The sequence below is a fragment of the Vombatus ursinus genome, unplaced genomic scaffold, assembly GCF_900497805.2.
Source record: "Vombatus ursinus unplaced genomic scaffold, bare-nosed wombat genome assembly UNPS02014778.1, whole genome shotgun sequence".
Lineage (NCBI taxonomy): Eukaryota > Metazoa > Chordata > Mammalia > Diprotodontia > Vombatidae > Vombatus > Vombatus ursinus.
This window is the reverse complement of record NW_020954556.1, coordinates 36,636,533-36,651,017: the sequence shown is the minus strand read 5'-3', so window position 1 is coordinate 36,651,017 and position 14,485 is coordinate 36,636,533. Positions and strand designations below refer to the sequence as shown.

The following is a 14,485-nucleotide window of genomic DNA, read 5'->3' as shown; positions in this document are numbered from 1 at the left end:
ATTAAGTTAATTTTAATACTTACCAGAAAAGGGATTTTTGCCCATGGTTAAGACATTTGGCAAAGACATCATGATCAACTGCTGCAAAGTCTCCTGTAAAAAAAGATAACCAGGGTCTTAAATTCAGATATCTAACTTTAAACCTTAAATTATAACAACTGAGCTTTACTTTAGTCAATAAGGTACCAGTAGTCACAAAATAACACAGAACAAGTTGAAATGTTCTCTAAGCTTATTATTATTGAGTAATTTGAAATTTGTAAGGTTAAATTTCTTCAATGAAAGGTCATATATTTATAGTAGTTTGTTTTCTCTTTTCCTAAAAAAAATGCTAAAACTAGATTTTAAAGTTAATGAAAACTAGCAAAAATTACCTTTGAAGGAATGATCTTTTTCTATTGGTGCCTTTTGTTTTTTAGATCATATTCATTTCCAAATACATCATTCCTTTCCCTATTCTACAAAACCTTCCTTAGTGAAAAAGTTAAAAAAGCAAAACCAAACCCAACACCATTCAGCAAAACCAATATGTCAACTACATTTTACAATATATGCAATACACAGCAATATTAACTTATGAAGATCCCCATAAAAATGAGCTCTTTAATAAATCCCATTTCAGGGGGCAGCTAGGTGGTACAGTAGATAGAGCTCTGGCCTTGGAGTCAGGACCTGAGTTCAAATGTGGTCTCAGACACTTGACACTTACTAGCTGTGTGACCCTGGGCAAGTCACTAAACCCCGACTGCCTCACAAAAAAGCAAAAAAAACAAAAAAAAAACCCCACATTTCTTATCTCTATACTAAAATATTATTCAAATTCATTTCAACAATTTTCACAAAATCAAAATAAGATTATGCTTATATTCTGATACTATTTAATATTGTGATGAGGAAACAAATATAAAATTTCAACTTGCCTTGTTCTTTAAAAACTGTATTATCTATGTATTTGCGGGCATTGCTAATGTGAGAATTTTTTTTTGATTGATTGTATACTTGTTACAAGGATTTTTTTTCTCCAATGGGGGATAGAGAATAAAGGAGAGGAAAAATGCTTGTTAATTAAAAAAAAATTTAAAACCTTAAAAGACTACATTGTCTAATTACTACTAAAGTAGATTCCCATGATCATGTACCACATAACACTAAATTCTCTAATCTTTAATCTATAATTTTATGTGCAACAGAGAGCAATTTCCAAGATAAAAGATTTCTTAGTCAATTTATTAAAATTCTATTACACTATAATTTACTTATTAAGAATACTAAGAATATTAATAAACTCTCAAAAGACATTAAAACTGTCGCTTGTTTTTTTAAAAACCAGCACTGAACTTGCATATTAAATAAATGAATTCCTAATATCTAAAAGAAATTTTATAATGAAATAATTACAGCTAAGCATTTCTGTAGATAACTGTGAATGAATAAATTCTCAGCTCTTCCTGACTTTTATGAGGAAAACTATCAAAGCTGCCACTGTACTTTTTTCAAAGGTAAAACAAAGCAGATAGAGTAAAAAGGCAATATTTTGCCTAACAAGCTCCCTGACAGAAGAAAACAAATAAGAAGGCAAAAGAACCTTTTTCCTAAAAGCAGTTAAATTTCCAAAGGCCCTGGATTTGCAGGGAGGAAGTATCATCTAAAAAGAGGTTTAAAAAATTTTATAACAAATCATTTCACAGTGACGAGTCAAAATCACGACTACAATAAAACATCAACTTAAATTTCCAAGTCTGTATTATTTGGATCAGGAGTGGGGAACCTTCAAGCTTTAAGGCCACATGTGGCCTTCTAGGTCCTGAAAAGGCCGAACTTTGCAGAACAAATTCTTTTATTTTTATTAATACATTTTTGTTCATCTTTTATATTTTTATTTTATTTTTAAAATGAATGAATTTAAAATACCAAAGAATAAAATAAGTGTCAATGAAATAATCCTTCCAGATTGACCAGCACAACTGGAACATTAGTAAGCCACAAGGGCTAAATTGATGGCTGCTATGCTCATATTTAGTTCTAACTTCTCCCACCTGACTGGCACCACTACTGCACGAGGCTGGTTGGTGAGAATTTATGAGGGTTGAGTACGTCAGTCTGTTATCAGCTTTTGACAATGGTGCACTGTTTTTCTGTCTGAAGTGGAATTTGTAAATAAGTTGCACAGCTTGACAGTATTTTTTAAGCTCTATTTAACAGCCCATCGTGTCAAGGAAGACCAAGAGAATGCCAAAGGAAGAAAACAGATTTTTTTAATGAGGACTGGGAATTGCAATATTATCTTGTTTCTGGTAAAGATAAGGTCATTTGCTTGCTTTGTGATACTGCAATATCAACATTAAAGAAATTCAATGCTCATCATTATAACACTCATAAGGAAAACAAATGTTTTAAATTAGAGGGCCAGGCACAAAAGGTTGTAATGCAGAAATTAAAAGATGAAAAGCAAAAGCAAAGACAATTCTTTCAAGCAGCAATAAGACCTGGAAAGAATGCCACTGAAGCAACTTACAAAGTAGTTTATATACTCAGGAAAAAAGGGAAGCCATTCAGTGATGCAGAAATTTGTGAAAGCATTGTTGAAGTTGTAGGATGCTTAGACCCCAACAACATTTCCAAGTACAAACAACTGCCTCTTTCAAGGAGAACCATAACTGACCGGCAGCATGAATCAGCCTTCAACTTAACAGAACAACTTCATGCAATACTTCAAAAAGAAAATATGGGGGCAGCGAGGTGGCACAGTGGATACAGCACTGGCCCTGGATTCAGGAGGACCTGAGTTCAAATTTGGCCTCAGATACATAACACTTACTAGCTGTATGACCCTAGGCAAGTCACTCAAACCCACTGCCTACACAAAATAACAAAAACAAAGAACAAAAAGAAAATATACTACTAAATGATACCACTGACTCGGTGCAGGTTTTATACTTTGTTTGGGTCATAACAAGATTTTCTTTGCTACTCACTTTGGGCACTCTTGAAAACAGAATACAGGGAATAGATATCTTCAACAACTTTCAAAATAAATGTCATGAAGTTGGGCTGAATTTGGTAAATTTAGTGAAGGTATGTACAAACAGTGTATCTTCCATGACAGGAAAACATGAAGGATTTATCGCACAGATAAAAAAAGTATTAACAGAGCCCGATGCTCTCATTCCTTTTCATTGTATCTTATATCAGTAAAATCTCTGTGCTAAAGCTACTATTTTAAGTGACACTTTGCAACAAGTTATAAGTATTGTTAACTATATTTACGCAAATGCAACATGACATTGGTCAGTTTCATAACATGCTGAAGCTGAACGACAATGTGGATTTGCCATAATCATTCTACAGTGTACTGGCTATGGCTGGGACAGGTGTTAGCCAAAATTTTACCTCTGCAAGAAGAGATAGTTAAATTTTATGAAGAACAGAATCAGCAATTGAATTATTGAAAGATTTCTATAGGAATGCTGCATTTCTGTGTGATATCATGTCAAATCAAAACAACCTGAATATTTCTTTGCAAGGTAAAACTAAATCTATATAAGATATGTGGCCAAAAAAAAAAGCCAAGCATTTTGAAAACATCTTTTTTCAAAACATTTTTTCAAAAGGAAATGTCAGATAAACATTTTCCCCAGTTAGCAAAGGTCATTGATGAGCAGGATGATATATGCAAATCATTTAAAGAATAAGCAGCTTTTTATAGACCTATTAAACTTTGTTCACTAACTTTGAGAATCATGACATCAGACTCAAATGGGGATTTTAGTCTCACCTATCACCAAGGCACCTAAAGAACTACAGATAGAATTGACTGAAGTTTCAGTAGATAAAAATTTAAAGTCATTGTGTGATGATAAGAAAGATCCAATTGAAATATGGAAAAATGCAGTAGCATACTCATACCTTTAGCAACATGCCTAAAAAATGTTTTCTTGCTTTTCAACCACTTATTGCTGCGAATCTACATTCTTCTACCTAACCCAAGTCAAGATGCCCTTAAGGTCACAAATGACTGATAGTCATCTAGAGGATCAACTGAAATTACGGTCCTCCATTCTGCAACCAAATATCCAAATGCTTTCCAACAAAAAGCAGGCTCAATAAAGTCATTAAAAGGTTAATTAGCTTTAAAGTTAACAGTTTTCATTTTTTAAATTTTTAAGTAGTACTTAGATTTTTACAAAATAATGTATGTTTTTAAGTATATCTAATTGAAATTTCTTGAATGAGGCCTTATTTGATTACACCTAAATATTAATGCAGTCTTTCAACATGAAAAGGTTCCCCACCCCTGATCTGTATATGGCAAGTGATTAGTTTAAATTCTATGTGAAACTGAAGTAGGCAAAAAGCTTTTCAGCTGAGTCCATTGCTCCTAAGAGGAAAAAATGATATGATAAACCAATTCATGCTAAGATGTTAGAGATAAAGATGTTAGCAAATTATCTAGCATGTGCCCCTTTATTATACAGCTGGGAAATATCCAAATAATATATATTCCTATTAACCTAAAAATATCCTTCAACTGTGACAGTCAATAAAGCACCAACATTTACATAGTAGTTATGCCATATATTTTGGATGCCTTTTGACAACAGGATAATAAATTTTACATGACACTAAATCATGGTGATTACTTATTATTTGGTAATATTCACTAATTCATATGTTCCACAAACATTTAATAACTGCCTATCATAAACTAAATAGTTGAGACAAGAAAGCAAAACTAAACAAATTCTGTCCTGCCCTCAAGAACCTTATATTCTATTGAGGGAAAACAACATGTAGACAAAAAAAGTACAAAATATATAAAAAATAATTGCAGAGGTAGGGAACACTACCAACTGGAGAGCAGGGTATGTCAAAATAGGCCTGACTGATAAAGTGATACTGTTGAACCCTGAAAGAAAATATGGGTACAAAGATGCTAAAGTGAGGAGAAAATACATTCCACATACAGGTGCCAGCCTGGGCAACGGCATGGAGACAAGAGTTTGGAGGAGGGTGGAAAAAAGGATGATGGGTTCAGTTTTAGGTATGTTGAGTTTAAGATACTTAAAGAATATACAGTACAAGATGTTTAATAGGTAGTTGGAGATGTGAGCCTGAAAGTCAGCAGAGAGGTTAGGGCTAGATAATTAGGTAGGGACTGTTTCATTCTTCATACTTTTTACCTAGCACATAGTAGGCATTTAATACTTGATTAACAAAGGAAGAGTTTGGAAATGGAAATAAGGACCAAGTAGTATGCCTATACCTTCTACTGGTCTAGCATTTTAGGGGAATAAGGAAAGGTAGTCAGGAATTCTCATTTGGGGGAAGCCAGGTCTTCTGCAAGATGACAGAAAAAATGTGAAAATTCCAAGACAAAGGGGAATTTGTTAACAACAGAAGTGGGGCTCAAGTGGAAAGGCATGATAGGTTAAAGACTACAAAGAGGTAGGACTGAGGTATGAGAGAGTGAGAAAGATCAATGAAATGCAATTAGGATATGGGAAAGGTGGTTTCTACCTAGAAATCCCAAAACTCTGAATCAGATATGAAGGAAAGAAAAAGTGTGAGTTTGTTAGTCATAGGATTGGAAAAATAACAACATTTGACTGAAGCTTCCACCCTAACAGGCTATGTGGCCCTTGGCATGGTCTCATTTAGTTCCCTCTCAAGCACTATGGAAAAAGAAAGATCAGGATGAACACAGATTTATATATCTAGTGAAAGGGTCCCCAGGGGCCTGACTGAACTCACATTTGGCTCAAGTTCCTTTGCCCCAGTGAAGGATAATAAACAATCAGGAGATTCTTGCTTGTAGTGTTCATTTGTACCGGGTCATACATAGTGACAACAGCACTAGATTTGGTTGAGTTACTAGAAGCAAAAAAGGCTTGATGTGTGAAGCTCATGCTACGAAAAGTCCTAGAGGTGAAGTGTGTTGTCTCAAGGTCTAGCCCTAGGCCAAGTCATGTTGGCAAGAGTGCTGGTGCCCAGGCATTCAATAGTTACGGAAGTCAGAAATGTTTTTCTCCCATGATCCATGAAGCAAGAAAGAGTACATAATGCCTCTCTAAATGGCAGCAGGTTGAGGCTTTCCAAACTAGTCCCTAGGTACTGTGACGTAAGGAAGGATTAATAAGCAAATGAAGCCACCACATGGTTCTAGTTCATGCTCAACAGCATCATCACAGCAAGTAGGCACTGCAGTTCATCTTGGCAAGGAGGCTTCTAAATCTAGCCCTGCATAAAGGCCAAGACAGGAACTTCATCCGCCTAGGTCCAATGATAGACAAAACAAAGGGAAAGAGGTACAGAGAAATGATAATTGGTTCCAGTGGAGGTCCATACCTTCCTGTTCATTTGCACTTGGTGGTGATGAAGCATTATTGCTCAGTAATTCCAGATAGAGTAGCTAGGGTAATAGGGTAAGAAGTTCACATTTCGGAACAAGTGCTACAAATATTTTCCCTCAGTTGGCTGAAACTGGGATAACCACTTTCATCAACCAAACAATGACAGCTTTGGTCCACACTCTCTTTCAGTAGTAAACCACAGCTAGAATATTGGTTGTTGAAAGGGACTCAGAACAAAACAACTATCGCAGTAATGGGTAGGAGGTCTGGACAGGAAAGGAAATATACTCTCACTCACCAAACCTATTTATCCTAGATTTCAATCTCAGGACTGTGGTTTCCATGGAGCAGCTGTGCTCTTTTGCCCCTAGAAATGCTACTAATATGTGTATCAGCATCATAATAGTAATATTTGTACAGTTCTTTACTGTTCAGAAAAATAGTATCCTCACAGAAACTCTGGTAAACAAGACGATTATTATTTCCATTTTACAAATGGGGAAAAATAAGTCTGAGAGAGATTAATGAATGTGTCCTTGCTTTAACTTTACCTTATTTTGATTTTTAAATTATATTTTATTGATTTTTTCATTATGTTCAATTCTGAAAATACCTCTTTGCATCCACTGTACAAGTCTTCCCTTTTAACAAAGCCAAAAACAACAAAAAAGAAAGAAAAAGAAAAAAAGAACAAGCCAAGGCATCAATCATACCTGACAAAATATGGCAATATTTCAATACCCAAAGTCTCCCATTTCTTCAAAGGAAGGAAGGTATATTTTCTTCACCCTTCCAATGCCAAATTTGGTTTTTAACCCAAACTTGGTTTTTAAATTACAGTGCTCAGTTTCATTTTTTTTTGTTCTTTCAACTTATATTTTCATAGTCGTGTATATATTTCCTGGTTCTACTTATTTCACTCTGATACATATATCAGTTCTGAGACTTCTTGTGTTTCTCTCAATTTCTCATATTTGTCATTTCTTGTAATATGGTAATACTCCATTATATTTATGTACTATAAATTGCTTAGCTATTGTTTAATCAACAGGCATCATTATTCCAAAGTTTTTGTTACCCTAAAAAGTGCTACTATGAATATTTGGTATAGACAGAATCTTTCAAGGTCCTTCTTTTCTCACTAAGTGACCTTATCAGGCCACATGGGCCTAATTTAATCAGATCTATACAACTAGCTATTATCTTTCTCCTGAGTTCTAGGCCCACAGCATCAACTGCCTATTGGATATTTTGAACTGGATATCTCACAGACATTTCAAACTCAACATGCCCAATACAGACTTCATTAATTTTCCCAAAGAATCCACACCTCTTCCAAACATCTGTTTCTGTCAAGGGTATCATCACACTTCTAGTTTTCTAGAAGGAAAATTACCCCTACTATACCCACAATGGACTTTAAAAATTGACATTTAAGATCTGTTCCTTTATTCAAGCTATATTACAGCCATAAATAATTCAAGTTCTGAACTCCAAAAATTAGCTTAAGTGTTCCAATCAAGAATAACATCAAGCCAGAAATCTTAAATTCAACTTCTTCTTCCAAAAAATTACAAGTCCTAGGATATGCTGTATAATATCCTACTGATCTGAACACTTTCCAGAGCAGAAAGTTCTTGAGGATATTTATTCACTTAATTACTACAAATTACTGAAAAGCACTGTGGGTCTAGCATTCACAAACACTAGTTAATGAAAAGTAAAATTCTGGAACATAATCCTTAAAAGCTTTTTTACAGTATTGTCCCAATGAAGATACTATACATACTTTAACACTGTAGTATTATCACTTCCTTGGAAAGTAAAACATCATTATGGTAAAATCACAAACTGAAATGAAAATACGAAAAAGTGGTGGCACTATTAAATTTTAGCATTAAATTGGAAAATTTACCTAATGCTTTATTTTTAATTACTAATTATGAGTTTTTAATATCACAAGAAGTACTAACATTGAATAGCAAGAGCTAAAAGCATATGAAGAAAAGATTGAAAAAGTACTACAGGTCCTGTGCTTACCTTCAATGCTAAAATTTAGCACTCTGTATGACACTACGGCCAACCAGCCCTTACGTTCAAAAGCTAAAAACTGCAGGACAGTTAGATAGTGCAGTGGACAAAGCACTGGGCCCAGAGTGAGGAAGACCTGAGTTCAAATATAATCTCAGATAGTTACTAGTTGTGTGACCCTGGGCAAGACATTTAACCCTGCCCAGACCTCCTACCCCTTACTGCGATGGTTGTTCTGTTCTAAGTCTTTTGCAACAAACGACATTCCAGCTGTGGATTACTATTGAATTACTATTAAAGATGTTTCCTCATCTTCAAAATGAGCTGGAGAAGGAAATGGTTTGCCATTCCAGTATCACTGCCAAAAAAACCCCAAAAGGGGTCATGGAGAGTTGGACATGACTGAAACAATTCAACAACACCACGATACAGAATTTATACTGAGCCTACAAAGCACTGTTATGAAAACAGATGGACAATGATAAGTCCCTACTCTATCACCTCTCTCAGACCAACCCTTTCCTGTATATATGCACATCCAAAGTCAGTCAACAAGCACTCATTAAGCACTGATGTGTCAGGCACATTGCTAAGCTCAGGATACAAAGAGTGGTGAAAACAGTCCCTATTTTCAAGTTCACATCTTCATGTCCCCAGGCTTGGCCCAGTTCTTTGCCTGTACTCCTCCTGTGTGGTAAACTATAGCAAACAAAAATATTCTCCCCAACAATGGGAAGAATATATGAAGAAGATCAAAAGGAAGTTGGATTGAATAACACAAGGAAGATAATTCAGTAAATTTCAACAAATGTTTATTAAGCAGCAAAGCACTATGCTAAAAGGTTAAAAAAAAAATACAAAACCAAAACATAGTCCCTAACCTGAAGAAACTTAAATTCTACTGAGGTATACATCTAAATACCAGCTAACTTGAGGATAAAGAGAGCAATCTAGGGAAATCTAGAAAGCCTTCCCATGGGAGATGGCACATGAATGGAGCCCTGAAGAAAGCTAAGTAGACAGCAGAGGAAAGACAGAAATGTATTTCAGACATGCTAGACTGGGTGTAAAGACACAGAGGAAAGAAATGGAATGTGAGTTTTTGAACCAGTCAGTAGGCCAGTTTGGCTGAAATGTTTACATGGTCAAGTCATTCTCCTAGAAAAAGAAAATTTCATCAATACAACTCTGAAAAAGAAGAGAGGATGAAAAGAGAAGACTAAAGATAAGCATGTCACCACAGATTTGAGGTCATCAGGACCAGTAATAATGCTAAATACTACTGAATAATTGTCCCTGCTTCTAAAAAGGTTAAAAATCTAATTAATCTAAAATTAATAAAATTATACTGGAGGAACAGTGAATAGAACACTGGACTTGCAGACAGGAAGACAATTAGATGTCCCAGACAATTAGATCATGTGACTCTAGACAAATCACATAACCTCTCTCAGCCTCAGTTTCTTATTCTGTAAAAAGAGAATAATAAGAGAACTACTTTACAAGGTTATTGTGAAGTTCAAATGATATTAACATAGGTAATGAGTTTTATAATCTTAAAGCACTACATAAACGCTAGTTGTAAATGGGCATGGACAAGGACAATAAAATCACTATTTTACAACATGTTAGCAAAATGAAGAAATAAAAAATTAAGTGAATAATGTGAAAGAACCTACATTGATGAAAGTGCCCAAAACATAAAACAATATATAGTATTTGCAATGTAATAACATAAGGATTTGGTTTCTAGGGAACTTAATTCTAGTAATACTTTAAATTTTGCTTGATACAACATCTGAGCTAAAGGACTGTGGCTTTTGTTTAACATTAGTGACCTCATATTATGCAGACTTCCTAATGAATATTTATATTTCCTAATTATAAATGATTTCTCCTTCATGAGACCAGCTATTTTTTCCAGCTGAATGAGGAACTTAAATTCTCAATAGGCTCAACTGATGAAGACCATTATTATTTTAATTATGTAAAGCAGATGTCATTATAGGAGTATACTTTTCTTTCTAATAATGACTTAGGACATAGTCAATCTTTCCACACCAAACGCTAGTTTTCACTGAGCTGTTAATATTGACTAAAGTATTTTTACCTATAAAGAGAATTTGCTGGTAAAATACACCACCTCTAGACAAAACCTTGGGTTGCCTTTACCAAATGACAGACTCAAGAACAAAATATACTATTTAAGAATCATACCGCCTGGATAAATTTCATAAAACATAATTTACTAACTCTAACCTTGTAAATAAATATTGCAAAAATTACTTTCCCTAAACAAATAACTACCTGAAAGCAATTTCAACAAAATACTCTATATACAGAAACACCAGTTCAATGAAAAATTAGTGACAAAAGACAAAAGAACTCCTGTAAGACTTGTGTGTAACTTGTGTATAACTGATCATGTGCAATTGAAGAAAAACAGACATTTTTAAAACTTAGAATCATTTTTCAAATAAAATAGATTTCTACTCCAATAACTATTTAAAGATATAATATAATTTCCATTTTTCTGAAAATCTGTTTTTATAGAATGACTTTGGATTCTGACCATTCTATGAAAGATATGTTAATTTCAGAATTTAAATCCAAATTATTCAAGTTAGTTTACCTTTAATTCTGAACAGTGAAAACAAAGGATTTTTGGAATCTTAATAGAAACTCGTAGAAAATTCATAAAGTATAGTTAAATTTTAACAGCATAATAAAATCTTGACAATTTGAATAATTATAATTTGAAATTTGATAAGGTTCAGAAATGGTCTCAACAAGTCTATCTTTGCATTAATTATGAAAAAAAGAATTTAATCCAATTAATAATGTAAATAAGATTATAACAGAAATGCTTAAATTACTTCTAAGAATTGTTTTCCCCAATTAGATATGCTCTTTTGAGCCTTAATCACCTTTTACTTGGGCTACAACATTTCTGACTACATTTTTTCCATTTTCAGTCCATCCTTCACAGAGCTGCCAAATTAACCTTCCTAAAACACAGATTTGACCACCTCACTCCCCTAACTCAGAAGTCTTCAATGATCCCCCACTGACCTATGGTTAGCACTCCACAAACTAGCTCTCTACTACTTTCCCCATTTTATTTCATATTATTCCTATTCAAACTTTCCATTACAGTCCAAATGGCTTATTTCCTGTTCTCTACTTGCTGTTCAGTTGCACCTGACTCTTGGTGACCCTGTTTGGGGTTTTCTTGGCAAAGATACTGGAGTGGTTGCCATTTCCTTCTCCAGCTCATTTTACAGATGAGGAAACTGAGGCAAAGGGGTTAAGTGACTTGCCCAGGGTCACACAACTATAGTAAGTGTCTGAGACTGTATTTTAACTCAGGTCCTCCTGACTCCAGTCCCAGTGCTCTATCCACTGTGCCACCTAGCTCCTCCACATACATAGTTTAATCTTTTCCTTCTGTGGTTTTGCACAAATGGTCCCATGTCTGGAACACATTTGTTCCCTCACTCACCCCTACCTCCTGGAATCTCTATTTTCTTTCAAAGTACAGCTCAAGTGCCACCTAGATGAGGTCTGTCCTGATCCCTCTAATTATTAGTAAACCCTATACATCTTGAAATTACTTTAAATAACCTTTGTAGGTACTTATTATTTATGCACAGGCAAACATTATGATACAGAGGAAATAACTCTGGATTTAGAATTAAAATACATGAGTGAATTTTACTTCTGCAACTTACTACCTATATGTCCTTGCTTAAATTGCTTCACATCACTGGGCCTCAGTTTCCTTGTTTGTAAACTAAGGGGATTGGATCAGATGACTTCAAAGGTTATCTGTAATTGGTCTCTTCCAGCTCCAAAACCTACGAGCATTATGACCCCTAAATCACATCCCCCAGTGGACTATAAACTTGATGTTTTGTCTTTGTATCACCAGTCTAATACAGTGTCTTGTGTTGTTGTTCAGTCATTCAGTTGTGTCTGATTCTTCATGACCCCATTTGGGTTTTCTTAGAAAAGATACTGGAGTGGTTTGCCATTTCCTTCTCCAGTGGATTAAGGCAAACAAAGGTTAAGTGACTTGCCCACAGTCACAAGGCTAGTGAAAGTCTGAGGCCAAATTTGAACTCAGGTCTTCCTGACTTCAGGCCTAGCATTACATCTACTGAACCACCTAACTATCTCGATATGCCTATTGTGCCTTGCAATTAGCTCCCATAAATTTAATATCCATCTCTATGCTAATGATTCTCAAATCTACCTATCCTGCCTGAAACTTTCTGCTTATTTCTAATCTTGCATCTTTTAAAAATTTAAAACTGAAAGTCTGGTAGACCTCTTAAACTCAGTATGTCCAAAGCTGAACTCATATTTTCCCTTAAACCCTCTCCCCTCCTACCTTTCTGGTTACTATAGAGGGCAACATTACCCTCCCAGGCCCAGAGGCTTGCAAGCCAGGAGTTGTCCTAGACTCTTCACTATCTCTCAGCCCCCATAACCAATCTGTGGGCAGCCAAGGGCTATGGATTTCACCTTTGTAACATCTCTGGAAATATGTCCCCTTCTCTCCTCTGACACTGACACTTGGTTGTACTGTTCAGATAAGTTAAAAATCTTTTATAATGTTTCCATTTTGTTAACTATGTACTTCCAGTTAATCTAGTACCAAAACCCAATTTAAAAAAATTTCATCGTGATTTTTCAATCTCCAAATGATCCAAAATTGGATGATTTTTTAAAAAATTCTTTTTGAAATATATTTTTAAATGTATAATTATGTATACATCAACTACTTTCCTAATATTGAACCAGACTGCATTCCTGGTATAAATTCTACCTAGTCAAAGTGTACGAACTTTGTGATATATTGCTGTAATCTTCTTGCGAGTATTTTATTTAAATTTCTTGTATCAATATTCATTATGGAAATTGGTCTACAGTCTTCTTTCTATATTTTTGCTCTTCCTGGTTTAGGTATCAACATCATATTTATGATGTGTATGAAAGTTGGGAGGACTCCTTCTTTGCCTATTTTTCCAAATAGTTTTTTCTAATATTGAAATTAAGTATTCTTTAAATGTTTAGTAGAATTCACTTCTGAATCCATCTGGTCTTGCGGATTTTTTCTTAGGGAGCTCATTTATAGCTTAATTCAATCTCTTTTTCTAAAACAGGGTTATTTAAATATTTTATTTCCTCTTCTGTTAATCTGGACAATTTACATTTTTGTACATATTCATCCATTTTACTTAGATTGTCAGTTCTACCAGCATATAATTGTCTAAAATAACTCCTAATAATTGTTTGAACTTCCTCTTTATTGGTGTACATTCACCCTTTTCATTTTTTAAGACTAGTAATTTGGTTTTCTTTATTTAAAATCAGATTAATCAATAGTTTATCTATTTTATTGGTATTTTTTCATAAAACCAGCTCCTAGTTTTATTAATTCAATGATTTTCTTACTTTCAACTTTATTAATTTCTCTTTCAATTTTCAGGATTTCCAATTTGGCATTTAATTGGGGATTTCAAATTTATTCTTTTTCTAGCTCTTTTAGTTGCATGCCCAACTTACTTATCTGTTCTTTGTCTATTTTACTGATGTAAGCATTTAGAGATATACATTTTCCCCCTAAGGTTTGGCTGCATCCCATAAATTTTGGTATGTTGTCTCATTGTTGTCATTCTCTTTAATGAAATTAACGTTTCTATGATTTGTTCCTGGACTCACTCATTCTTGAGGATTAGATTATTTAGCTTCCAACTAATTTTTAATCTATGTTTCTATGGCCCTCTACTGAATATAATTTTATTGCACTATGTCTTGGAAAGGATGCATTTAATATTTCTGCACTTACATATTTGGTTATGAGGCTTTTATGCCCTAATATATGATCAATTTTTGTCAAGGTGCTATGTACAGCTAAGAAAAAGGTATACTCCTTTCTATTTTCATTCAATTTTCTCCAGGGGTCTAGCATATCTAACTTTTCTAGGATTCTATTCATTTCTTTTACTTCTTTCTTGTTTATTTTATGGTTAGATTTAACTAGCTCTAAGACGAGAGAGTTGAGGTGTCCATTAGTATAGTTTTACTATTTCCTCCTG

General features: G+C 34.3%; 1 protein-coding gene across 10 annotated transcripts in view; it reads right to left on the bottom strand.

The window, feature by feature from the left end:
* CCDC88A (coiled-coil domain containing 88A) overlaps window positions 1-14,485 on the bottom strand; it is a 172,798-nt gene that overhangs the window by 119,739 nt on the left and 38,574 nt on the right. For all 10 annotated transcript variants that reach the window (XM_027865057.1, XM_027865058.1, XM_027865060.1 and 7 more), the window contains exon 4: window positions 24-93. In XM_027865057.1, the coding sequence (XP_027720858.1) occupies window positions 24-93 (70 nt within the window). The remainder of the gene's footprint in view (window positions 1-23; window positions 94-14,485) is intronic.